We start from the raw sequence: 25,743 nt of genomic DNA, 5'->3' as shown, positions 1-25,743 counted from the left end.
TCAAAATTAGTCTTAGGGTAAATAAAAAAAAAAATTATTTAAATAAATACAAACTAACATAAAGCATGATTTTTATTTTTGTTTTAATACATTCCACAAACATATAGGTCTGGTTTACTGATGTTCTCCCGTACTTGCATGATCCCCACAAGGTTCTGCTCTGGGCGGAGGATCCACTCTTCTTCCCCAACTTTCTCCAAACAGCTCACTGCTTTTACCTTCCCACCCCAACCTCTTCAACCCTCACATTCCCACTCCATAACCAGTTGCCTAAACAACCACATGGACAGCTTCCTAAGCAACCCCACTGCCAAACACCCAATAACTCCACAATCAATCACATAAAACCTCACAACCAATTACCAATTATGGGCTTGGAATAGAAGAACTCCCAGAACCCCATCAAGCAGGTAATCAAACAAACCCACAACAAATCACTCATTCAAACATGCACCCAACTATCTTCATTTTGCCAATCCCTTTTAACCCAACCCTACATATGTACCCTTAATGCTCTATTTCTCTTTGCCTTTCAAAGTCTCCTTTACCCACACCACCCACTTACCTGCACCTTCACATCAACCCATATTTGCGGATGCTAGAGCTAAAGCACACCCAATCATACCCCTCATACTTGCCTAATCAACCGACCAACCAATCCTGTATACCCACCTACCCACTGCCTTATTGCCACCCACCTATCCACCTGCACCTTTACAGACCCATGCCCAAATACAATCAACCCTACATAAAGATACACTCTCAGACACCCACACCACCTACCATTCCTCATCCACTATAGCCACAACTATACCCTCACCCACCTACAACCACAAAATCCCCACTAACAAACCATATTAGTTACCCCGATACAGACCCATATCTCCCACCTATATTCCTGTAACTGCATTCTACTATCACACCAACTGCAATATTTCCACCCTCATCCAAACACAAAACACATGCACCCCTAACAATCCTCCCACAAACTTGTCAACACAGCCAGTCACCCAACCCACTGTTCCACTAACTGCCTCCCAACTCTGACCCACATCAGTTACTAACTCTACTCTCACCCTCCTTCCATTGCCACTACCCCTGCCACTCCTCTCACAACTATCACCATCACCCATTGTACTACTGCCACCACAAGTATTTCCATCAGCACCACCATCTGCTGTCAACCCATCTGCACCCACCTCAAAGTACAGTGGTACCTCAGCTTACGAATTTAATTTTCCCAGAGATGGTTCGCAAGCCAAAAATTCGTAAACTGAAGCGAATTTTCTCATAAGAAATAATGTAAATTGAATTAATTTGTTCCACACTCCCCAAAAAATTAACTAAAGTAAATTTAAACCGAATTCATTCAAGTCTTTAGTACTAAAGTATGTACACGTTATTGCTTACCGTTATTGAGGACTCTTGTTGATGTATGGAAGACGGTGAGGAGGGGGGGAAAAAGGAGAGGTGTTACTGTTTGGAAGAGGAGTCCCCTTCCATTATAACATCAGGCAGTGATGACTTCTTTTGGGTACACACACTCTGGCATGTTTTGCCTGCATACCACTAGAACCTGCTTATTGTTCACTTGCTTGATTTTCTCACTAAAAATCTATCCATAGAGGATTGCTTTTCCTTTCATTGTAACACTTGTCTATAGTGAGGCATCAGTGTCATTAAAAAGGTTATTGCAACGGCCTACTACAGCTTGCTCTGGGTGAGTCCTTTCAACATAAGTTTGCATTTCTTCCCATAAGTTTGCATTTCTTCCCACAGTATACCACTTCCCAATAGTGGAGAAAGGGACATTTTGTACTGCCTCCTCCTCTCCTGAACACATTTCCTCAGCTGCCTCTTATTAACAACCCGTGTACCATTTTCATGTTTACGAATGATCTCTTGTTTTTCCTCTATGGTCATTTTCACGTGTGTTTTCTTGGCTTGAACCTTATTACTGGCTTTCTTGGGACCCATGTCAAGATATATAATAATAACGTTTTTGTTCAAATACACAAAAATCCGAAAAATACTGACATTCTTTACAAAGAATTCAGGCGCGATTGTCACAAGGCGAGAGGCACTAGTAAACTGAGGCGCAGTCGCCGTACCACCACAAACAAACAAACAAACAAATGTATCAACAAAGTTCGTTTCCCGAGGCAAAGTTTGTAACCCGATTCAAATTTTACGAAGATATTGGGCTCGTAACCCGAAAAGTTTGTAAAGAGGGTCATTCGTAAGCCAATGTGTCCTGTATACTAAAAGCCATCTCACATAATTGCTAACCATATTCTTGTCCCACCTATCTCATCCCACCTCACCATCCTAACACCCACTGTTTGCCCAATGATATTCCTGGTATAGGAATGGGGACAACTTTCTTGATAGATTTTGATCTAGTTTAAGTAAATTTTGGAAAATTGCATGTGTTTGTGATATATATATATATATGCATGCATGCATGCATGCAACAATGATCACAAAAACACTGATCCAATTATGTACTTGCATGTGGTGGAATAAACACATGTGAAAAATAGAGCATGCTAACCACGTTTTCGGCTCAATTCGCCTTCATCAGAGCATTTTTGGATTTGAAAATGCTCTGATGAAGGCAAATTGAGCCGAAAACGCATTTAGCATACTCTATTTTTCACATGTGGTTTTTCCGCATGTACAGTATGTATATATGTATGTACATAAAATAAATATGTAAATATAATGAACTGACAATCACGAAACACTAATCATTGGTATGCGGAAAACCCAGAGAAATAGGAAAGGGAAAATTGCTGTTTTTCCCTTGAAAGGGGGAAAAGGCTCTAACCAGTTGAAATGTTCATCTCCCTTTCCCATTTCTCTGTGGGGTTTCTACATACATACATACAATATATAAAAGACATATACAGTACTATAATATATAATAATAAAATGTGCAGATGGAACTGTACATGTGTGTGTAAATAGAGATAACCATCTCAAGTATGAATTAACACTTTTGAAACACTGTGATAGTTGTGAATAAGATGAGCGTCCCCTACAGATGTTGCTGAACAAGGAACTGAAGACCAGGAGGAGTGATGGGGTCGTGATACACTTAAAAGGTGTAACATCCACCAGCAAGCTTCACCAGTGCCCTTACTGCTCTTACACAACCAACAAGACAACGAATCTTAATAATCATATTCGTGTTCACACTGGGGAAAAGCCATATTGTTGTCCACATTGTCCTTATAGAGCTACTCAAGAAAACACTTTAAAGTTTCACATTCGCACCCACACGGGGGAAAAGCCCTATGCCTGTGCCTATTGCCCGTATCGTTCAATAAAAGTAAGTACACTAAGAAGGCATTTGCAGACTCATCAGTATACAAGTTAACTAAAAACAGATAGATTTTAGGTAATATTCATGAGGGTATGAAAAGTTATTTTCGCTGATAAATATAAAATTTTCTTCATATAAAGTAAAAAGAAGCTTGCTGTTTTTTTATGGATGAAATAATTAATGTCAGTTCCTGTATGAGGAGTTCAAGTGTCTTCAATAAATGACATTAACAGATTTGAATATATATTAATAATGACATTCAACTAGCCTAGAATACTGTACATGAGTAAATATCAAATTTAAATAGGGTTATCGATAAGTTATCCAGTGTAAATACTGTACAGTTCAATATAGAAAAATCGTAAATTTTGTATACAATTGGTGTTGCCAGTTTAAATTAATTCAAAGTGATACATTGGCTTTTCCTCTTTGAAATCTCTCGTACATAGTAATTACAAATACTGTATGGCAATTTACTTCTATGTATGAGAAACATGCAAGGAATACCGTTAAACATTTTTGGAGTTGTAGTGATCAAAGTTTAATATTTTCCGTATGCTGCTTTGCACATATTTTAGGAGATATTGAAACAAAATATATATTAATTCCTGTCATTGTATCTCTGCCGATCATACCTGAAGTAATGAAAAATTAGATACTTACTTGGCATGAATGAACTGGGCTGTATTTTTGGAAAGGGTGAAGATTATTGTAGCTGATGATATTTATAGCATACCTTTTTTAGTATTCCATACAGGGGCTGGATCATTGTTATTTTGAATTTTATTCATGCTGAAACTTAATGTAAACAACTGAGAATTAGTTGTAGCTTAATGTACATAAATTACTAGGTAAATATGAAACATTATTGTAAGTATAAATAGATATTTTTTTAATTGGTTGAATTTTTTCTTTGGGATTGGGGGTTACTGCTGTATTTGAGTATTAATGAGTTTAGGATAAAGAACAGCTTTCTTCCCTAGTATAGCTTCAATTCTTCTTCAAAGTATTAGCAAAATATTTGATCTTACTATAAAATTCTTTTTGTTAAATTGCAAGTGCAAATTGGTAGTACAGGTAATATATTCTTCTTTCCAGCAAGCAAGAGTTGTAGGTTCAAAATAATAATTGAAAGAGATGGCACTATTAATTAATTTAGAAATCAAGTTGGTTTTTACATTCCATAAACACTTCAATGATATTTATTAATCTACATATTTTCATTGGTGTATTTGCATGACTAATAAACATTTTTAAATTGATGATAGTTTTCTTTCATGGCACTGATTAATTTCACACTTGCTTAAGTAATATTATTAGAGCTGTAAAAACTTTACCCCTTGTGTAGAAACAATTTATATATAGAGAGGAACTACTGTACAGTATTTTACATCAGTTGAATGCTTATAAATAGCATGACAGCTGGGTGGACAGCGATTCGGATTCGTAGTCCTAAGGTCCCGGGTTCGATCCCCGGTGGAGGCAGAGACAAACGGGCAAAATGTTTTTCACCCTGTTGCCTCTGTTACCTAGCAGTAAATAGGTACCTGGGAGTAAGGCAGCTGCTACGAGCTGCTTATTGGGGGGTGGGGGGTGTAACAAAAAAGAGGCCTGGTTGAGGACCGGGCCGCGGGGACATTAAGCCCCGAAATCATCTTGAGGTAATGTCAAGATAAGATAGCATTTTTGTGTGTAAATTTTGTTTGCTAATACTTAATGTTATAAAAATTATTTATTTTTTCATTCAGTTTCCTGATGATTTTTCTTTGAAGAAAGTCACGTAGATAACTATGTAGTGAATTTATATTCAAATATAATAAACTTATTGGAATTTGTTTGATATCTGGCAGCTCTTCACCTTCTACAGCTTGTTTTTGCATACTGTGGTTGGATGTCTGGCAGTTTCATTTATGTTGGAAATCCATTAAACTTGTGTGAAATATTTAAATATCCAAACTATCCATGATTCACATATGGAACTCCGTACTTGACACTCTGCATGTGAAACTATGCATGGCACTCTGCACAAGGATTTCAATGCATAACACTTAATATGTGGCACACTTGCTGAGAAAAATTTACCATAAATCAGATAGTGATTTAGTGTTATTACTTGTTTAGGTCCTGTATCCCTTCATTTTGACTTGAAAGTACAGTTGCTAAAATTTGAGCCAAAAAACTATGGCTGCTCTTAAGAGTGGGTAACTTTGTGTGTGAGATATTGACTTGAAACAGGGCTGTCATTGCACCCCCAGCCACTTGTCTTCCCATATTCACCCTACTCTTAATAACTTCTCTCTGCAAATACTATAGTAATCTAATGTTATAGAGTAACAGGTACTTATTTACACACACAGGTACTTATTTGTTCAATACTGTAAGTAATTAATTCCTGAATTTTACCATGAGTACCAGTAAATAGTTTTACAGCTGTATTCTTGGTATAATACAGGATTTATTCCTGCATTACTGCATTTTACTGTAAATGCAATCTCAGATTTATGCACTGACCACGGTATAAGAACATACCAGGAAAAATGCCTTTTGTATGATTTTTTATATGTTGTTTTTATCTTTTTATATAATTTTCATGTCAAAAGGAAAAAATTGTGTAATAAATTTATCTTACACTTCATTGAGAGAGAAATGTCAACCTCTGATAAAGCTCTGACAAAAGTCTTAACACATCCGTATAAACTTCTCCCATTATTAGGAGTCGTGCAACAAATTTTTTATATACTGTACAGTAATATGATTGATGTGGTATGTTGTATATTAAGAAAAGCTAAGGTTTCCTATTTACTTTAACCCTTAGACAGAGGCTATGGAGAAATAGTCATACCTGTCTCTGCACAAACAATGAACAAATTCCAAAAAATAATTTTACATTATAAAAGTATTAATTTGTATGTAGAATATAAGAAAAACATGAAAAGAAGTGAGTATTTATCGTTTCACTGGGTAGAGGTGCTCTGCAAGGCTGCGTCTGGCACTTGTCAACACCTGGTGCTCAACTTTCCTAACACTACCTGATTTATTCTGGTGTTTCAGTGATTGTTTTATCATTTGTTTTCTTTATTTGCATCCACAAAGCTTTTATATCCATATTTGCATGACTTGCGTAAAGTCAAGACAATAATTGTTTGAATTATCATATGATTACGACAGCATTCCCCTAGTAACATTCATAACGATAACCGCATTTGTACCATGAAATTGTAGTAGGATTTTTTCATGGGTCAAGGTAAACTCCATTGCATGCACATACTTATCTCAGGTGATGGAGTAAACATCCATCATTTATCTTTATTTATCATCGCTCTAGCATGTTCAGCCAATGCAGCATTCTCTAAATGTGCTCTGTGAACCTTTCTCCACAACATTGTCAAGATACATATATGCCCCCGACGCATAGATAACATGCGGAATAGGCCATAACATTGCTAGAGCTGCAACGCTCATCCTTCTTCGTGTCGGTTTCATTGAACATTACCATGTTGGGTCTTCCTGAACTTGTGGCTGTGAACAGATACAATTGACCACCAGATTATTATCTTTTGATACATAGACCTAATTAAAAAAGCTATTCTTAGAACAAATTACGCACTATAATAAGCATGATCTGGGTCACATGTCCGCAGTTATCATAAATATGTTGTTTTTTATCGAAATAACATGTGATTTTCACCGTGGTGTTGCCACTTTCAAGGGCTTTCTATACATGCTTTACAAAAATTAAATTTTTTGTTAATCTTTTTTTGTACTAAGGCATTTTTATTTCTAACAATCATAAGAGTTTTTTAAGCTATAATTGAGTATTGTACAGCTAGTTGCTCGAGGTGATAAAATTTAGGGTTTTAATAGAGATTTCTACAACTTTGTAAATGGAAAAAGTAAGGGCAAACAAGCACAGTGATTGAAGAACTCAAAATGTGTCACGTATAACAAAAATTGGAACGTCAGACAAAGTTAAATTGAGAGAAGTTTAAAATGTTTTTTTTTTTTTCATGGAAACCACTATAACCATGGGCATGTTGATCCTTCCATTAACGTTAAGAGGAAAAATCCGCAAGAAAGCATAATTTTGTAGATAAAATTGACTTGTAAATATTGCATCTTGTCAAAAGGCTCAAAGCACTATGTTGCTTAAATGCTTAAATACATACAGTAATGTAGTATAATAAATATAATACTGTATATACAGATTTAAATCTTTTATGACCTTGATTTTGTGTTGGAAATTTAGTTTTGGAAGAGTAATTCTAATATATTTTATGTGTTTAGTCTTAATAAATATAGCTTACAATTTTCGGAACATTGAGTTTTTAGTATTATACTGTATGTTACATCCTCCAAAAGGGGACTAGTTTCTTCCAGGTTTAGTCTGAATTTTTTTATATGTGGCATTTTTTTGGCTATATGTTACCACATTTTTTTGGAGTTTTGTTATAGGACATATCTTTGTTATGCATTTGTTAATGCATAAATCTGTATGTGTGTGTGTGTCTTTCCAAGGTTGGCGGTCAGCCACTTGAAGCAATCCTCACCCAACTTTGCAGGTCGACTGATGGTGTAATTGAACAGTCATAGAGGGGTTGGGGTTGACGTATAGGATTCCTCCTTAAATCTTTATTGTTACTTAGGCCTGTTTTACTGAAGACAGTCCAAATTCTGACTAACAAATAGTACAGATACTGTAAGCGTCTTGATCAAACTTATCTAAATATGAGCCACTAAGGTTTTCTCAATCTTTGCTTCCAGTACTGTTTTTGTTTTCAGTACAGGGTACTGTACAGTACAGTACTGAAAATGAAGTACAGTGTACATCATTAATGCTTTTAAATGAAAAGTGAGTGCATGTGCATGATATTCTATTTTAAAGTACAGTAATGTTTGGTATTGGCAGTTTCCCATGGAAGATTTTAAATTTGGTTTATATTGTTCTTATGTAATTTAAATTAAGCTTAGGCCTAGGTAACAAGTGTTTATCATTTTTTAAAACAAGTTTGTTGGCTTTATATTTGTAATACTTGGTGCTGATTACTAAATGTTAATGTGTATATGTAAATTAAGTGGACATCTAGTCTGAGTGGTAGTGGACGAGCTAGTGTGTGTGTAGTGGACATCTAGTCTGTTTGAGCAGCAGATACAAAAGTTATTAGTTGAACCTGCATTTTTTGTACAAAATATGTGGAATATATTTTAGGTAACCTGAGAGCATGAGTGAATGTTTTGCAACAAGTAAATTACGAACTGAACTTACGTTGGATAATTGACAGCCAAAAGTAAAATGGATGTCCTCTACAGATAATGCTGAAGAGGAACGAACTCAGGACTGCATCAAGTGCTGGGGCGTCAAGACACAAGAACGTTGAGTGTGTCACAAACAAGACACACCAATGTCCCTACTGTTCATACAACTCCACGAAGGCAACAAATCTTAAAAATCACATTCGTATTCACACTGGAGAAAAACCATACTCGTGTCCCCATTGTCATTATCGAGCTACACAGAACAACAACATGATATCACATATTCGTACCCATACAGGGGAAAAGCCTTATATTTGTAATTTTTGTCCATACCGAGCAATAAATATATCCACATTGAAAAGGCATATGCAAGCTCATCATTTTTTTGGGTAATACATGTACTGATATTTTTGTCATGTTGCAATGGGGCTCTTACAATGACTGCTGTGCATTTGATATAGAAGAACAGTTGTCCAAGTATGGATAGTTATATCAGACATTGAAGGTATTTGTCACAGGCAGTGTAGAAGAAATGCAGGTGAGAAAATATAGTTGCACATGAACAGTCTATTAAAAGTGGTAATGGACAGAATTTGACTTGAAGCAGTTTTCTCGGAGGAAATAGATGAAAAAAAAATTTGTGATAATTCTTATGTATTACAGGGCTTCTATATTAGTTTCTGAAATATGGCTGTAGGTGTAGTTACAGAATGAGAGCTACACTCGTGGTGTCCCGTCTTCCAGGTACTCTGTCATGTGATACTTTGAAGCTACTAACAGTTTTGGCATCCACCACCATCTCACTTGTTCTAACTTTCTAATACTCTGCAAAAGTAAACTTTCTAATTTTTTTGGCAGCTTTGTTTCCTTAGCTTGAATCTATATACTCTTGTTCTTGGAAGTTCCAGGTTTCAAGAATTATTTTTTATTAATCTTGTCAGTTTGTTACAATTTTGTATCTAATGATCATATCACCTGTTTTTCTTCTATCTTATAGCTTTGGCATATTTTACACCTCTAGCCTCTCCTTGTAGTTTTTGTCTTTCAGTTCCAGAGGGCATTTTTTTGCATGTGCATCCTTTCCAGTTTGTTTATGGGCTTCTTGAGATATGGGCACTATACAATTGCTGTACAGGTATATTCCAATTTTGGTTGTACAAAAGCCATGAACAGCTTCTTCAGTAGTTCACCATCCACATATTGAAGAGATTCTGAACTTGGATAGCATAGAATATGCTCCTCACACAATGTTCTTTGTGTTCCTCTGATGACAGTCTACTATCCAGGTGTTCGGTAGAATGTGCTTGTACAGTACAGTAATAATTCCCCTTGAAGTTACTGAACATAGAAGACAAAAGTGTAGTTTCTATACAGAATGGTGTTTTTAACACACTTCCTGTTATTTCCTTTCTTGACACCTTTTTCCTGATCATGTGAAATGGATTAACAGGGTAGAAATGATTATTCCAGTGATTAAGGAAATGCTGTGTGAATGAATTAATTTGACATTAGATTACATGCAAGTCACTTGGACGATCTAAAAGCAACATTGCTAGACATAACGGGAGCAGTGATAGAGCTGTCAGTGGTAGTGGAAATAAAATTCTTAACATGGCAATGGAGAACACTAAAGGTTAATAAAAGTGCTATAAATATTGAGAAAAAAGTTTGAATAACTAAAAACGAAAAAAGGGAAATATACTAGTTGAAAGATTTACATAGAGAAATGGATATTACAGGCTGACATCATCCAGCTTGACCCCGTATTTAGAAATTGACCAACAAAGCCACCATTTTCAATAAACAAATACCGCACAGTGCAGATGTTTTAAGTATTGTATCATGGAAAAAATGGATGGCCAGCAATTCATTAAAGTAATGTGAACATGGAATGTGCTTGGCAGACCTGCAGGATCAGAATGCAGGTACCATTACTGATAAATACAAAGAACTTCTGTCAAGTTATTTTATATCCTTGAACAGTAATCAAATGGGAAAAATTGCAGATAGACATTGAAGCATTGTAAGGATTACCTTATACTGTAGCTACCTTGTGTAGCTTCCAGGGATCAACAGCCCCGTAGCCCGGTCTCTGATTAGGCCGAGGCGATCTAGTCAACTAGGCTGTTGGACGCGGCTGCTTGCAGCCTGATATATGAGTCACAATCTGATTGATCAGGTATTGTTCGGATGTCTGTCGAGTTCTTTCTTGAACACTGTGAGAAGCCTGCCAGTTACGCCTCTTATGTATAGCGGGGAGGAGTGAAAAGTCTTGGGCCCTTAATGTATTCAGTTCTCTCTTGAGTACTTGTTGCACCTCTGCGTTTCAGCGGGCGTATTATGCACATCCTGCCATGCCTAATGGTTTCATGTGATGTAATCTCTTGTGTTCAAATTTGGGTTAAGAAAGATCCACACTATATCGTCTAGTTTGCCATTTTTCAAAGTATTAATGGAGTACTAATAGGATATTATGAAAAACTGTACAAAATTAAAAATATTTGAGCAAAGTATGATTAAGAAACGTGTTTCTCTGATCGATCTTGTTACTCATCTGCTTGAAGACTGTTTTAAACTTTACTTTTTTATCTTCTGATAAAGATTTGAGACATAGTGGTATGAACAAATCCACAAGGGCTGTGACGAGGATTCGAACCTACGTCCGGGAGCATCCCAGACACTCCCTTAATCGACTGAGTTACGACAGGGTTAAAAGAGTTGAAACCGAAGTTCTACTGAACTTACTGGACCCTGCAGCCTCTCCGAGGCACAAACCAGGGTTTTACACAACTCCCCCCTGCACTCGAGCTATGTCAATAGGCCGTTCTCCCTCTTCGTCCTTACATCATTACACTGGATTTGTTCATTTGATGCATCACGTTAGTGTGATCTGTGTGTGTAATAAGTGGTATATTAAACATAAGTACTGTACAAGTTATTTGTGCCAAAAAATATTTGTACTGTGTTCACTTTAAATCCATTGCATTGTTCTGTTATGTTTTCAAGAACAAATATAAATACAATATTTTCTAAATTATTGGTTGGAATGGATAGCTTAACTTTTAGCATCTTGAGAATTTTACTTTTATTTTTATTAATTAGTTCTCAATTTATGAAATGCCAATTTTTTTGGAATTGCTTGAATTTCTTAGCAAATCCTTGTGTGTGTGTGTGTTGCTAATTGACTCATAGAATTGTCAGCAACAGTCTTGATGTTCTGTTTGAAATGCTATTTTTGTGGAGCATGATGTTTGATTCAATCAAAAGAACTTCTACTTCAGAGGGGAACCTGGGTATCATGATCCTTGCTGTTATAGCTACAATTAGTTACTGAGCCACTTAAGAAGCTTTGAATACATCTACGAAACGCCATTATAGCTCTACTAAGATGGGCGTCGTCCCCTACAGGTGTTCTCTGGCAGTAGAAGAGTAGCAGGAGCAAGGGAGGGCTTCACCGCCACTGTCAAGATGCATCATTGCCCCTACTGTGTCTACTCTACTAAGAAGAAAACACACATGACCAGTCACATCCGTGTTCACACAAAAGAGAAGCCATTTCCCTGTCCTCATTGTTCTCTTCGATTCACTCAGAAAGGCAATCTGCGCACTCATATAAATACTCACATGCGGAAAATTCCATTTTCATAACCCACTTTTTTTCTGTACCTGTATAGTGTTGGGCTAGTCAAGTTTCAGTACTGTGATGAAAACTTGTTGACATTTTATAGTTTAAAATTATACTTTTAGTTTATGATTAAATGGTACTAGTTATCATCTATCTGTATAGCAAATTATCATTGCCATTTTCATCTAAGGAAGTTACAGTTGCTTCTCTTCAGTTTAATAACAGTTCATTTAATTAGATACTTTTAGTAGGTATCCCTGAATTAATTTTGTTTCTTTGTTCCAAAGTTGCAATGATCATGTATATTTGGATGAATGCCTTTACGTATTGGCTTGTAACTTTCAAGACATAGGTATGATAGTTCAAGGAACATCCCTGTTATTATGCCATTAGTGACAGGCTGAAGAGCAGTTTTAGAAACGATTGGTAAGAGTCATTGGGACCTCGAGTGATATTTAAAAAATGTGTAGCCACTGTAAACAATTTTACCAGTGCGGTAAACAGCCAAACAGTGCGGTAAAAGCTATAGACAGTTTGAACTAGGAATCTATGCCTTTGAGGGTAAAAAGAGTAACAGTATAGAGGAGAATAATAAATATGTAATATCAAAGTATAAGGTTGTTAACTAGATAACAATCAATATGAAAACAACAGTAATGCATAAAAAACGCAAAGCACAGTATGAAGTATATTTTATTTATCTCCCAGTAAAGTCTGCGCCTTGCTTGGCATCTCCATTATCAACATTTTGGGCTGTATTCAACCAATCAACATTATCAGCCTCTCTTATCCTTGTAAGTTCAATGTAGCACAGAGTTCTGTCAAAAATGTAGAGAAACACCAGGATGGGAGTATATAGATGATTTGTAGATGCAGTAGTCTTTTTTCAAGCAGAATTTTATTTACAAATGGTCTGCTCCTATCTTGGTTTTTCTCTTCATCCTTATAGTAAGCATGAATCAGATTGGATGCTGAATATATGACCTTGACTTCAGTTAACTGGTGAAATTTATTAATTACATAAAGCTTTTTAATATTGTTTACCCTAGTGACCCGGTTGACGCGATTTGCACCCTTTAATGTTGAATGTTGTTTTGTGCTAATTCTTTTAGACAGGCAACATAGGAACTAGAAAATATATAAATATCTTATAACAGTGACTGTTGAAAGTGTAAATGTTTGGGGTTTCTTAAAACTGGCTATGTACTGTACTCTAATTGGCAGATGAAAGTAATTGACGTTTTGTAATATAAGAGTTTGGTGGTTAATCATAAACTCACATGGTTTGGTGTTTATCATAAACTCACATGGTTTGGTGTTTATCATAAACTTACATGGTTTGGTGTTTATCATAAACTCACATGGTTTGGTGTTTATCATAAACTCACATGGTTTGGTGTTTATCATAAACTCACATGGTTTGGTGTTTATCATAAACTTACATGGTTTGATGTTTATCATAAACTTACATGGTTTGGTGTTTATCATAAACTCACATGGTTTGGTGTTTATCATAAACTCACATGGTTTGGTGTTTATCATAAACTCACATGGTTTGGTGTTTATCATAAACAGTTAAGAGAATACAACATTGATAGCAGGTGTCCACAACTCCTAAATTTTCTAGTAACAAGTATAAGAAACATGGCTCAAACTTGCATTAATGGCTTCATGAGGGAATTCTATTGGTATATACAGATGGTGTTAGATTAGACAGGTTGGCAAAATTAACTCTTGTGCCACGTCTGATAAGGCAGCTTATGTTTATATATAAAATGTGTTGTGGAGTTAGCACAGTATGATAATGCAGGTATGTTGGCAATTGTTCTATTTGAATTGCTATTTAAATGAGAAATAACTTTCAAGTTAATAAAAGGAGAGTGCACGTTAACTGCCAAGGGTGTATCCAAAAACCTCCTTCCGCCCTTGGTTTAGTTTTTTAACTTGTTTTAAATGTGTATGCCGTGAAATTAAAGTTGTGACAAAGAACTTTTAAACCAATTTCTACGGGATGAACACACCGCCTGGCATCATTGCGAGTTACTGCCTGGCATCACCTAGCAAATTATTCAGAAGAATGTTCAAGAATTTATCTTAAAATATTTATTAGTTTTATATTCCAAGTACTGTACTGTAACTTAATGCAAAATCATTATTTTTTTATAAAAGCTGTGTAACTTTAAGTACAGGTGAACCTGAAATAACATTAATTGAAGCTGAACAAAAAATTAGGTTTCAGTATAAATACAGTGTTCATAGACAATACAGTATTTAAGTTAGCCCTCGTATACAGTACTGTACTTCATTTTCAGTAAGTATCATAGGTTTTCTAACCCCATTTTATTTATATATTATCTTTAATTGATATGTAAACACAAAAAGACATTAGCTGCAGCGATGTTAGAAGTTCGCCTGTACTGTCTACTCCGGGTAATCTGAATTATATATGGCAACTCCCATTTGAGTTAGACGAACATTCAAATTAGCCAAATTCTTTACCTGGAAAGTTAAAAAAAGGAAAGTTGAATTGGATTTTGTTATCCATAAATCTCGGTTATCTGAATTTGTATTAGGGCTGGCAGTCAAAATCTCGAACTTTAATTTATTTAAGTTTTCATTCAGCAGAAGTCTCAGTAATCCGAATTTTGATTGTGTTGAGCAGTCAGAAACTCTTAACTCTAATTTATTCGATTTACCCAAAGATTTGGATTTCTGGAATTCGGATTACTGAGCTCTTACAGTACTACTGCATGTATATGATTTTTGTTGTCGGGATTTAGAATTCCTTCCTTGACGTTTGCCTCCCATGAAGGCATCTGGTCTTGCTTTGGCTAATTCCTTGAGATGGCATACAGAGTTTTTACAGTATTATATTTGTAGTGTGAAATGTAGCCCTTTTTTTTTTCTCCACATGTACTGTACCATATATGGTTAGTTATAATGATTCAATACTTACAAAAGTTTATTTTGCCCCTTGGCAAATCCAAAATATTCACAGATAAATTTATTTTTAATTTTGTAAATTTGATGCATTAATTCACTGTATTCTGTAATACTTTTGAAATAAATGCTTTTAGTATAAATAAAAACTTTAGAAGTATGAATAATCTTTGTAAGGTATTTGCTGAAGGTTAACAAATTATTGATTTTCATAGGCACTCATAAGTGCCTTTGGAAGGCTATCATAGGCAAGAGGCATTAAATATACCAAAGCTAGAAGATAGAAGAAAAAATGGTGATATGATCACCACTTACAAAATAATGAAAGGAATCGACCAAATTCATTAATAAAGCGGAATTCCTGAAACTGGCAACCTTAAGAATAAGAGGTCACAGATTAATGAACAAATCCACGTGATGCATCAAAGTTTTTGATGCATCACGTTATTGTGATTTCTGTGTGTAAGGTCACAGATTTATAAGCCAAGAAGACAAAGGTGACGGAAAAATATTAACAAGTTTTCTTTTGCAAACGGTGGTAGACTGTTGGAACAAGTTATGTGAGAAGGTGGTAAAGGTCAAACTCTCACTACTTTTAAAGCGTTATATGACATGTTATTCTATAAGACCTGTCTGCTCTCTAGTAATTGAGATTTATAATAAAAAATAGTTTTAGTATTACTCGGAATACATAACACCTAGAGTGTAGCTCTCATCATGTAACTACACTTAGGTAATTACACATACACACAGACATACAGAGAGAATTCAGTGGTATGAGAAGGACCACTAGTGGCAAAGGTTGGCGCCAGAGGAAAAGACTTAAGAGATTATAATAGGAGGATCACAAGTGCGCAGGACCATAAGGTAGAGGTACCCATTGATGGTCTGCAAATGAAGTCAGCAGCAGCAACAGAGATTTATTTTAGTCTAAGCCTCTTCAAATAGTTTGTAGTATATTTAAAGCACTAGAGAGAAAATGTAGGGTGTCTAATATAAGGAGATTAATTAGAAGAAATTGTCTGGAAAAATCAATCTCGAGATTTGATATATTTTTAACTTCATGCATTGCAATGAATTGAGGGGGAAAGATGGTCAAATAATATGGTAAAGGTATCTGTTGCAGCATATTTTTTATATTTTAATATTATCTGCTTGTATTATGCACTTCGTTTAGTACAGTACTGTATTGTTGGGACTATCTCTGGTGCTTATACAAGATGGGCGTCCCCTACAGGTGGGGCTTGACGTTCATGGTGTGAGGACGGCTGGAGGGCAGGCACCAAGAATCTGGACAGGAACGGGCAGCAACCCAAGAAGGAAGTTGCACAAGTGTTCCTTCTGCAGTTATGCCACAATGTACACAACTTGTCTTCAGAGGCATATACTTACACACACGGGAGACAAACCGTATTCTTGTCCCCATTGTCAATACAGCACAATTACTCAGTACCATCTGAAGCGTCACATTCGCATTCATGCTGGGTCTAACACTCATTCTGCACTCAGATAATGGACTTTTTTTAAGTTTGGTTATTATTATAACACTGTATTTTCATTGTATTCCAGCTAGTGTTTTGGCTCTAGTTATATATACAGGTAGCATTCTCTTGTATTTTTTGAGCTCCACTTGCAGAGTTTACACACACATATTGACATAGAAAAGCCATTTTCAAATAAAAATTTTTTTAGTCTTTGTGTGCTTAAAAAAACATTTTTATTGTTTGAACAATAAGTATACTTTTAAGTAAACCATTAAAGCTAATTAATAAGTCGTGACATTTTGGTTTTGAATTAACTTGTTAAAATGATTGTGTTAGTTTGAAGCTAATGGAAAGTTACCCACTGTTAGAGATTAATAACCAACTGCACATCATAAAGGTTTGGTAAATGTTAGAGATGCACAAGTGTTTAGCCAAAGCAAAAAAATACTGTTAATAACTAATTATGTTACAATGTTGAAAGCTTTGTATGTTTAAAATTCTTACTTTTTGCACAGCAAACATTATAATTGTTTCTTTGTTACACTTCAGAGAGTATATACTAATTTAGATTAGGTGAAGCTAGCATTTTCTGTTGTCATGGGTTTAATTACTTTTAACTATCTCCACTCAGCCTATCCTCTTCAGTTGTTACAACAAACAGAAAACGGTGTACTAAAACACTCAAATCTAACCTATTGTCCCTCGCATAAAAAAACTTGAATGTTTGTAAGCAATAATTTAGAGTACCCCATTATTTGTCCATTGGTGACTTTGATATGAAAATGCAGGATGGGTTGCATCATTACATGCAACCAACCATCACTACACACATACAATCTTCAACACTCAACTTCAACAACTTCAACAACTTCAACTATATATTATGTGAGAAATCTTTAAAGAATTCTGATAAAGAAAGAGATCTAGGAGTGGTTCTAGATAGAAAACTATCACCTGAGGACCACATAAAGAATATTGTGCAAGGAGCCTATGCTATGCTTTCTAACTTCAGAATTGCATTTAAATACATGGATGGCGATATACTAAAGAAATTGTTCATGACTTTTGTTAGGCCAAAGCTAGAATATGCAGCTGTTGTGTGGTGCCCATATCTTAAGAAGCACATCAACAAACTGGAAAAGGTGCAAAGACATGTTACTAAGTGGCTCCCAGAACTGAAGGGCAAGAGCTACGAGGAGAGGTTAGAAGCATTAAATATGCCAAAACTAGAAGACAGAAGAAAAAGGTGATATGATCACTACATACAAAATAGTAACAGGAATTGACAAAATCGACAGGGAAGACTTCCTGAGACCTGGAACTTCAAGAACAAGAGGTCATAGATTTAAACTAGCTAAACACAGATGCCGAAGAAATATAAGAAAATTCACCTTCGCAAATAGAGTGGTAGACGGTTGGAACAAGTTAAGTGAGAAGGTGGTGGAGGCCAAGACCGTCAGTAGTTTCAAAGCGTTATATGACAAAGAGTGCTGGGAAGACGGGACACCACGAGCGTAGCTCTCATCCTGTAACTACAGTTAGGTAATTACACTTAGGTAATTACACTGTAACAGAAGCATCCCAATTTTCACTACAAACTGCTTTCATCATCAACAAACAAAATTCATAAAGACTTGACATAAGACCAAACTTTGCAGGATGACTGGTCTTTGATCACCGCTGGATGACTGGTCTTTGATCAGCCAGGCTGTGACTCTCACTAAAGGCTGCAAGCAGCCACATCAAGCAGCCTGGTTGACCAGATCAACCAACCAGAAGGTCTGCTCAGAGACATTGCCGTGGAGATGTTGATCCTTGGAATCGTTGATAGATATACAATGGGTATTTATCTGGGGATGGTCATAGGTGGGTCGGGGTTGAACCGCATGCCACTTAATCCCTCCCCCACCCCCACTCCTCCTCCTTGGCATAAAATTGCAAATTACTCTTAATTTCTAATGTTGCTAAATAAAAAAAAACTCCATCCGCACTAATATTCATCTTGCATATTAAATAAAGCTTTAGTTTCTCGTATGCAGTTTATTGATGTACAGAACGTATTTCGTGAAGATGCTTACAAGGGATTAAGGGAAGCTGGTGAAAGATAGAGAAGGTGGTGAAGGGTAGGGAAGATGGTGAAGGGTCGGGAAGTTGGTGAAAGGTCAGAAAGTTGGTAAATGGTCTCGAAGTTGGTGAAGGGTCAGGAAAGTGGTGAAGGGTTGGGAAGGTGGTGATGAGTGAGTAGAATAGTGAAGAACAGGAAATCTGGCGAAGGAAATGGAAGGTGATACTGTAGATACCTTAAGGACAGAAAGAAAGCAAAGACTCTCAACCAGAGATGATGATTTCAGTTGGAGGAAGGTAACAAGTGGAATTCCACAAGGGTTGGTCATGGACCTCTACTGTTCCAAATTTATGTGAGACCTATTTCAGAGAATGAGCTCATACATGGTAATGTCTGCAGATGATGTGACAGGTAATGGGGGACTGTAGAAACTGAGGAGGACTGCAGAAAGTTTCAGGTTACAGGATGACCATGATACACTCCAGTATTGGGTAAACAAATGGTTGCTAGAATTCAATTGAAACAAGTGTTAAGTAATGAAGAGAAATGAGAAAAATAAGGGAAAAAGGAGACCAGAAGGTATCTACATTGTAAGGGGAAGACAATTATAAGAGAGATTAAAGGATTTAGGAATACTGTACAATTCCAACTCTATCTCCTGAAATGCATATAAACAGGGTAACCATCAACATATGTGACACTGGCAAACATTAAAACTTCATTTAACCCATAGAAAGTGGTTCTCGTCAATTGTTGCTTCACAGAGTAATGCAGTTACAGTATATGAAGATTTAAAAAAAAAAATTGTCTGGGTTTTACATGTATGATGCATATATGGATATAATAGTCTATGTGGATGCAATGGAGTTTATCTTGACCCATGAAAAGATCCTGCGACCATTTCATGGTATAACTGCGGTTATCATCACGAATGTTAATAGGGGAATGCGGTCATCATAATATGATTATTTAAATAATTATTGTCTGGGTTTTACATGTATCATGCATATATGGGTATAAAAGCACGGTGTATGTAAATAAAAACAAACAAAGAAGTGATAGAACACAAAGTGAAACAGAACAAATCAGTAGCATCAGTAAGGTCGAGCACCAGGTGTTGACAAGTGCTAGACATAGCCTTGCAGAGTAGCTCTACCCAGTGAAATGATAAATAGGAGTGAACCTAACTCTCACAAGTCAAACCTGGCCTCAGGCTGTGCTTGGGAAGTAGAACTCCCAAAACCTCATCAAGCATGTATCATAATAGTTCAATTATAGTGCATTAGGTACAATGGGTAGGTGGGATGTAAAGAGCTAGGCCTCACCCGGTGTGGTGATTGATAGGTATGTACCCCCACCTGCCATATAAACCCTTCAACTTGAAGGCCCACACTCAAACCTCAACCTATACTTTTGTCCACCTACCATATACCAATACCTACTCACCATATGCCAATACCCACCCATCAGATACTTATTTCCTCAACTACCAGCTACTGTGCAACCACCCATACACTACTTATTCAATCCTTACCACTACTGTTATTGGAATCCATAAACTCCCCTTTCTCATAACTCGACCTCACCCATACCCCTGCCAACCATACACCCATCTAATTGACGTCTTCCTCAACACACACTGCATGACTATATGTTTAATTATACGTAAAATGGCTTGACATGAATAATTGTACCTGGATTGTATCTGGATGGGGTTCTGGGAGTTGTTCTACTTCCCAAGCTCAGCCCAGCTCAGTTGTTATATGATATTGTTTACATTGTAAACAATTGCATCGCTGTTTACATTGTAAGATATGCATCGCAGAGAGACCTGGGTTGCCTGATTTAAATAGCTGTGATTGAAACACAAATCTACTTTTACCCCTATACTCGATACTTTATCCTGTGCTTATAAGATATGCTTAGCCCAATGAGACCCTTCTCAGTCATCCACTTGCGATGGAAATATGCGTAGCTTAAAGTTAACTGTACAGAGAGGAAGTGGGGGGGGGAGCATTTTTTAATTTTAATTATAAATGTTATTGTATTTTGATATAAGTATGGCATGTAATTCTAAATGATAATTAATGTTTAAGTTTCCATGCCATTTTCTGTGCATTTTCTTTTCTTTTTTAGGGCTTTCACTAAGATTTTAATTTAAAAATATAAGGGTATTGGCAGAGGTGGTAGGCAGCTTCTATTTTGGCAGTAGAATCAGATTGCTTGCTATATCCTTTGCTTTCATAAGCTGGGTGTGTCCCTACAGGTGGGGCATGACCTTGGTTGTTTGAGGACTCTTGAAGGAGAGGCTGCCAGTGTCTGGGTGAACCACATTCCAAGAAGAAAACTTCATCAGTGTCCCTACTGTAAATACTCCACTACTTACAGTACAGGCCTAAAGAGGCATTTACGTACACATACGGGAGAGAAGCCGTATGGTTGCACATTATGCTCACAGAGGTTTAGTCAGAAATGTACATTGCAGACTCATATTATTGTTCACACAGGAAGTAAGCCATTTTCCTGTGAACATTGTGAATATAGGACAGTTTATAAGAACCACCTGAAGCGACATATTCGTACTCACATGTAATATTCGGTGCCCACATTTGCTTACCATAAAGGCATACAAGTGTCTGAGAACACACTTTAAGGGGTGCAAGTTTAAGCTGAATATTTGAACTAAGGCGAGTTTGCATTTAAATGCAGATTTATTAGTTTTTAAACCCACCCCCTCTCCTTTATTATATGAAGGAGAATTTACTTTATTTATCTAAATCTATTGTTGACATCCCCCCTTTCATTTTTTTTTCCTAAAATGGTATCTAATAAATGTTATATTAATTAAGCCACTTTTTAACTTTTGAGGAATTAGCTTACGGTAACTTTTTTGTTTTGCTATTACAAGGAAATCGTGCACCATTTTGATTGTTTAAAGCTATGGTAATTAATCTGATGCAGGATGTAATAAATCTGTTTGTTTGAAATAGTTCAATAAGTTTGTTAACATTAAACTGCCTATGTTGATGTACTCATTAATCATTGTAAATAAAATATACACTTGAAACGTAATCTTTCTATTAGTCATTTTTTTTATTTAATAAGTAAAATGTAATTTAGTTATAGATATGATAAGTTGGGAGTGAATTCATTGTAACATAATTGAGTGACAAGTAAATACTGTACAGTACTGTGTTTTATTTGCTAAAGTTTTTTATTTGACCATTCTTAGTTCTTGATTGGGAAACATTTACAGGGTTATTTACATCATGTATGTAAGATTAATGTTAGTATCCGTTTTGTATTTGATGCTGAATAGATTAGCGCACAATTTATGGTTACATAATGATTTGTCTTATAAATATTATAATTCAAATTTTGTTCTTTATTGTTCAAATGTATTGTATTTACATTTAAACTTGAACAATATAATTAATCTTTAGCTTTGTCAGTTGGCTTAAAGAATAATTGTTTTATATCATGAAACTTGTTTTACAATGTATACTGTACAGTGCTGGTTACATTTACGCTCCATCTAGTAATAACTTGAACATATATAATTGCTGTTCATACCAGTTACATGCATTTAAGATTTACATGTATGTATGCTACAGTATTGCCTGTCCTATAATAATATAATGGGCGATATATCCTAGGCTCCGGCACAAAGGAAATAAGATTATTAGCACGGAATTTATTTCACCCTGATGCCAATGTTACCTAGGAGTAAATAGGTACCTGGGAGTTGGACAGCTGCTACGGGCTGCTTCCCGGGGGGTGTGTAACAAAAAAGGAGGCCTGGTCGGAGGAGGCATAATTACATTTATTATGTAAGGTGATAATAGCTGGAACAAAGAATGTTTTATGCAACGAAGAAATAAACATGTTTTTTGGCTCGCCTGTTTTGGACTTTGCATTTATTTCAACTTTGTTTTTTTACTTATAATGTTATTATGGTCACGTACAGCAAAATGTTCTACCGTTCTCCCCTCTTTATCATTCATTCTAGTCCCATTCTTTATCCCTTATCCTTGGCACCTTCTTAATAATCCCATCCCTTTTCTTTTTACCTCCCTTTGCTCCCATCCCTCTTTTCTACTCTCACTTATTTGCCCCTCTCCTCAGTCCTTCCCCTCCCTCTCTCTCTTACTCTTTCTCTTCCTTCTCTCCAATTGTCTTCCTCCTCTACCCTCAGCTCTTCTATCTTCTCTCCCCTCCTTTTCTTCCTTCTCCCCCTACTTTTTCTTAATTCTCTCTCCCACCTCTCCACCCTTTCTTCTCCATCTTACTCTTATCCCCTTCTTTTTTTTTTCTACCATGCAGTTTTTACCACTTCCACCTCCATTTCTTTCATACCGTTATTTGTTGTCTCTATTTTCCATCCATCCACTCCATCTTTTCACCTTTCTGCTCTTCTCTTTCTTTATTATGTTGTCCCTACCCCACTTCTGTTTTACTCGGTCTTCTCTATTTTCTTGCCACCACACACAGATCAGCTTTTTCATATTAAAAGCAAAAGTAAGCGTTAACAGTGAACTTGTCTATTTGTATCAACTTTAGCTTTGAACATCTGAACCAGTTTTAGTTGGGCACTGTGCAATTTTGTATGGAATGTCCCGTAGTTGATCAGAAGGTTTTCTCAGCAACAGTTTTACTAGATGAAAAAAATTATTGACAGTTTTATCATGTGAATTTTTTAGTTGAATTATATGTGGAATTCTTACAAGTACTTCAGGTTCTGTTTGGTCATCCATTAGTCAACTTTTTGAAGGATTTGACAAATGGATCTTGTGGATTGGTTTGAGATGGGTAGATGTTCTTTGAAGACACTCTTTTTGTGGAGTTGTGTGGGTGACTTCTTAGGCATTGATAGATTTCCTTGGACAATAAATGCATTATGAAAAGCTGCTTTATGTCTTGAGGAAGTTTGTTTAAAGTTTGAGGCTAAGGTTAACATGCCTTATGAATGTGGTGGTGGTGTTGAAGCTTTGCAAAAGATAATTAGGCTTTTAATTATTAATAAAAATATCAGGATGGAAGTTTTTAATTGATGGATGTTGTGAAAATGTTTTACATTCATTTTATGTAGTCCAATACTGTATTGCAACTAAAATATTGCATTTGTGAAATATTGTGCTGTTATCATGGTTAGCCACCATCACTCGTTTACATATACTGTAGTATATATCAGCTTTATAGTAGATCCTTTTCAATATACACGTAAATGCTAGGTTACTTTTAATTCAATACATTTTGGAATTTGTTTAGTCCCTTCATGTATCCTGGATACTCCCCCGGGCTCATAATAACCGTATATCTTCATATAATGAGTTTTAATTTGTTTACATCTTTTAATGCTAATAATTAAAATTAAGCTTGATGGAATTCAGATTTTCAGTAGTACTGAGAGTAGATTTGAGGCTGGGATATACCTTATAAACACACTCGTATATAAATATTGTGTATATGTATATACAGTACCTTATAAACACACTCGTATATAAATATTGTGTATAGATAATATTTCTCTCCTTTCACTCTCCTTTTCCCAATTATTCCAATTTATGGTGCTGTATATAGATATTGCCATTATATGCATTTCCTAAAATATAATTTTGTACTGATTATGATAATTACTAGTTTCCATGAAACACTTTTTTAACCAGCCAGTGATTGCGAAGTTTTGTTTTTAAATCTGAAAGTACTTATAGTATTTTGGTATTAATATTTGGGTCAAGAAGATTTGATGACCATGAGTAAGCTGGACATAACCAACAGGTGGGGCTGAACAGTGACTGTGTGAGGACGGGTGGAAGAGGAGCTGCAGGAGCTAGGAAGAACCTCGCCTCCACCATCAAGACGCATCACTGTAACTACTGTGTCTACACTACAACTAATTACACTCATCTACTGAGACATATGCACACTCATACTGGAGAGAAGCCCTATTCGTGTCCGCATTGTTCGTATCGTGCAACAACTAAAGAAAATTTGAAAAGACATGTTTTAATTCATACTGGAGAGAAGCCATATTCTTGTCCATATTGCAACTATCGTGCTTCTCAGAAGGAAAGGATGAAGGAACATGTTTACACCCATACCGGAGAGAAACCCTATGGATGTAATTTATGTCCATACCGCTGTTCTCAGAAGGGGAACTTGAAAAGTCACATGATGACTCATCAAACTAGTACCTGAAATATTTTCATTATTTGTAATAGTGTTTTATTGTAGTAAATAATGTTCAAACATTTCCCTTAATATGTATGCCTTCATTAAAGATTTTAATTTGTAGATAAAATTTATTTGTAAAGATTTAATATTTTTGCTGTTCCTCATTTAAAAGCAGTATGACATGCAAAATAATTGGTGCTAAATAATATCCTGATTGTTAGGAAAATATTGCATATTATATTTATTAGTAGTACTGAAAGTATTTGATAATTTGTAGCTATTTATGTAGCCAGCCATATTTTGCCAGGAGTGGGTTGTCCCATTATTATTTTGAATTTTATTTACATCTTGCATGTTCAGTGCCAAGTTACTGTAGTCTGATTCAATACTCCTTTGTAATGTATTTTAATTTTAAGTAACTTAGTAAATAAAAAGCACATGCAAACAAGCTTTGGTATATTTAAACTACAGTTTAAATATACAGTATATTGTATCGATATACTATGTATATATCGATACATACACACACACACATTATATATATATATAATATATATATTATAATTTGTGTATGTGTGTGTCTCAACCACATGCTTTACGAATGCCTGTTATCCAAAAATGCCTGTTATCTGATTGGGGTTTATTCAGATAAAAAAATTTGAGTAACTGATGGGGCAGGCGGTCTGAGCAAAAATGTGCAATAAAGGTGGAACTAGTTTGCTCAGTGACTGTACACAGCACTACTTGAGCAGTGTTCATACACTAATGAATGGCTTAGGAGCTTTAAAGTCTGTCATGGCATTAGGTACATGGTAAAAGGCAGTCTGCTGAGGTTACCCTCATCACCATTAATCTCCATTTCAGTCAACCCAAC

At 35.8% G+C, this 25,743-nt stretch overlaps 1 protein-coding gene across 40 annotated transcripts in view; it reads left to right on the top strand.

The window, feature by feature from the left end:
* Positions 1-25,743, top strand: part of LOC123745767 (zinc finger and BTB domain-containing protein 14) — a 191,875-nt gene that overhangs the window by 39,975 nt on the left and 126,157 nt on the right. The window contains exons 6-7 of one of the 40 annotated variants that reach the window (XM_069317666.1): positions 16,384-16,505; positions 20,962-21,125. The exons of 32 other annotated variants lie outside the window; for them this stretch is intronic. In XM_069317666.1, the coding sequence (XP_069173767.1) occupies positions 16,384-16,505; positions 20,962-20,986 (147 nt within the window). In that variant the 3' untranslated portion in view covers positions 20,987-21,125. Of the gene's footprint in view, positions 1-3,046; positions 4,591-8,635; positions 11,965-11,989; positions 12,759-16,383; positions 20,691-20,961; positions 22,590-24,473; positions 25,318-25,743 lie in introns of those variants that run through there. 7 more of the 40 variants (XR_011225743.1, XM_045726675.2, XM_045726690.2 and 4 more) reach the window with 7 other exon arrangements.

This window comes from Procambarus clarkii, chromosome 88 (assembly GCF_040958095.1).
Source record: "Procambarus clarkii isolate CNS0578487 chromosome 88, FALCON_Pclarkii_2.0, whole genome shotgun sequence".
NCBI lineage: Eukaryota > Metazoa > Arthropoda > Malacostraca > Decapoda > Cambaridae > Procambarus > Procambarus clarkii.
Note: the sequence above shows the minus strand (reverse complement) of the source record. Positions and strands in the feature narration are given on the sequence as shown.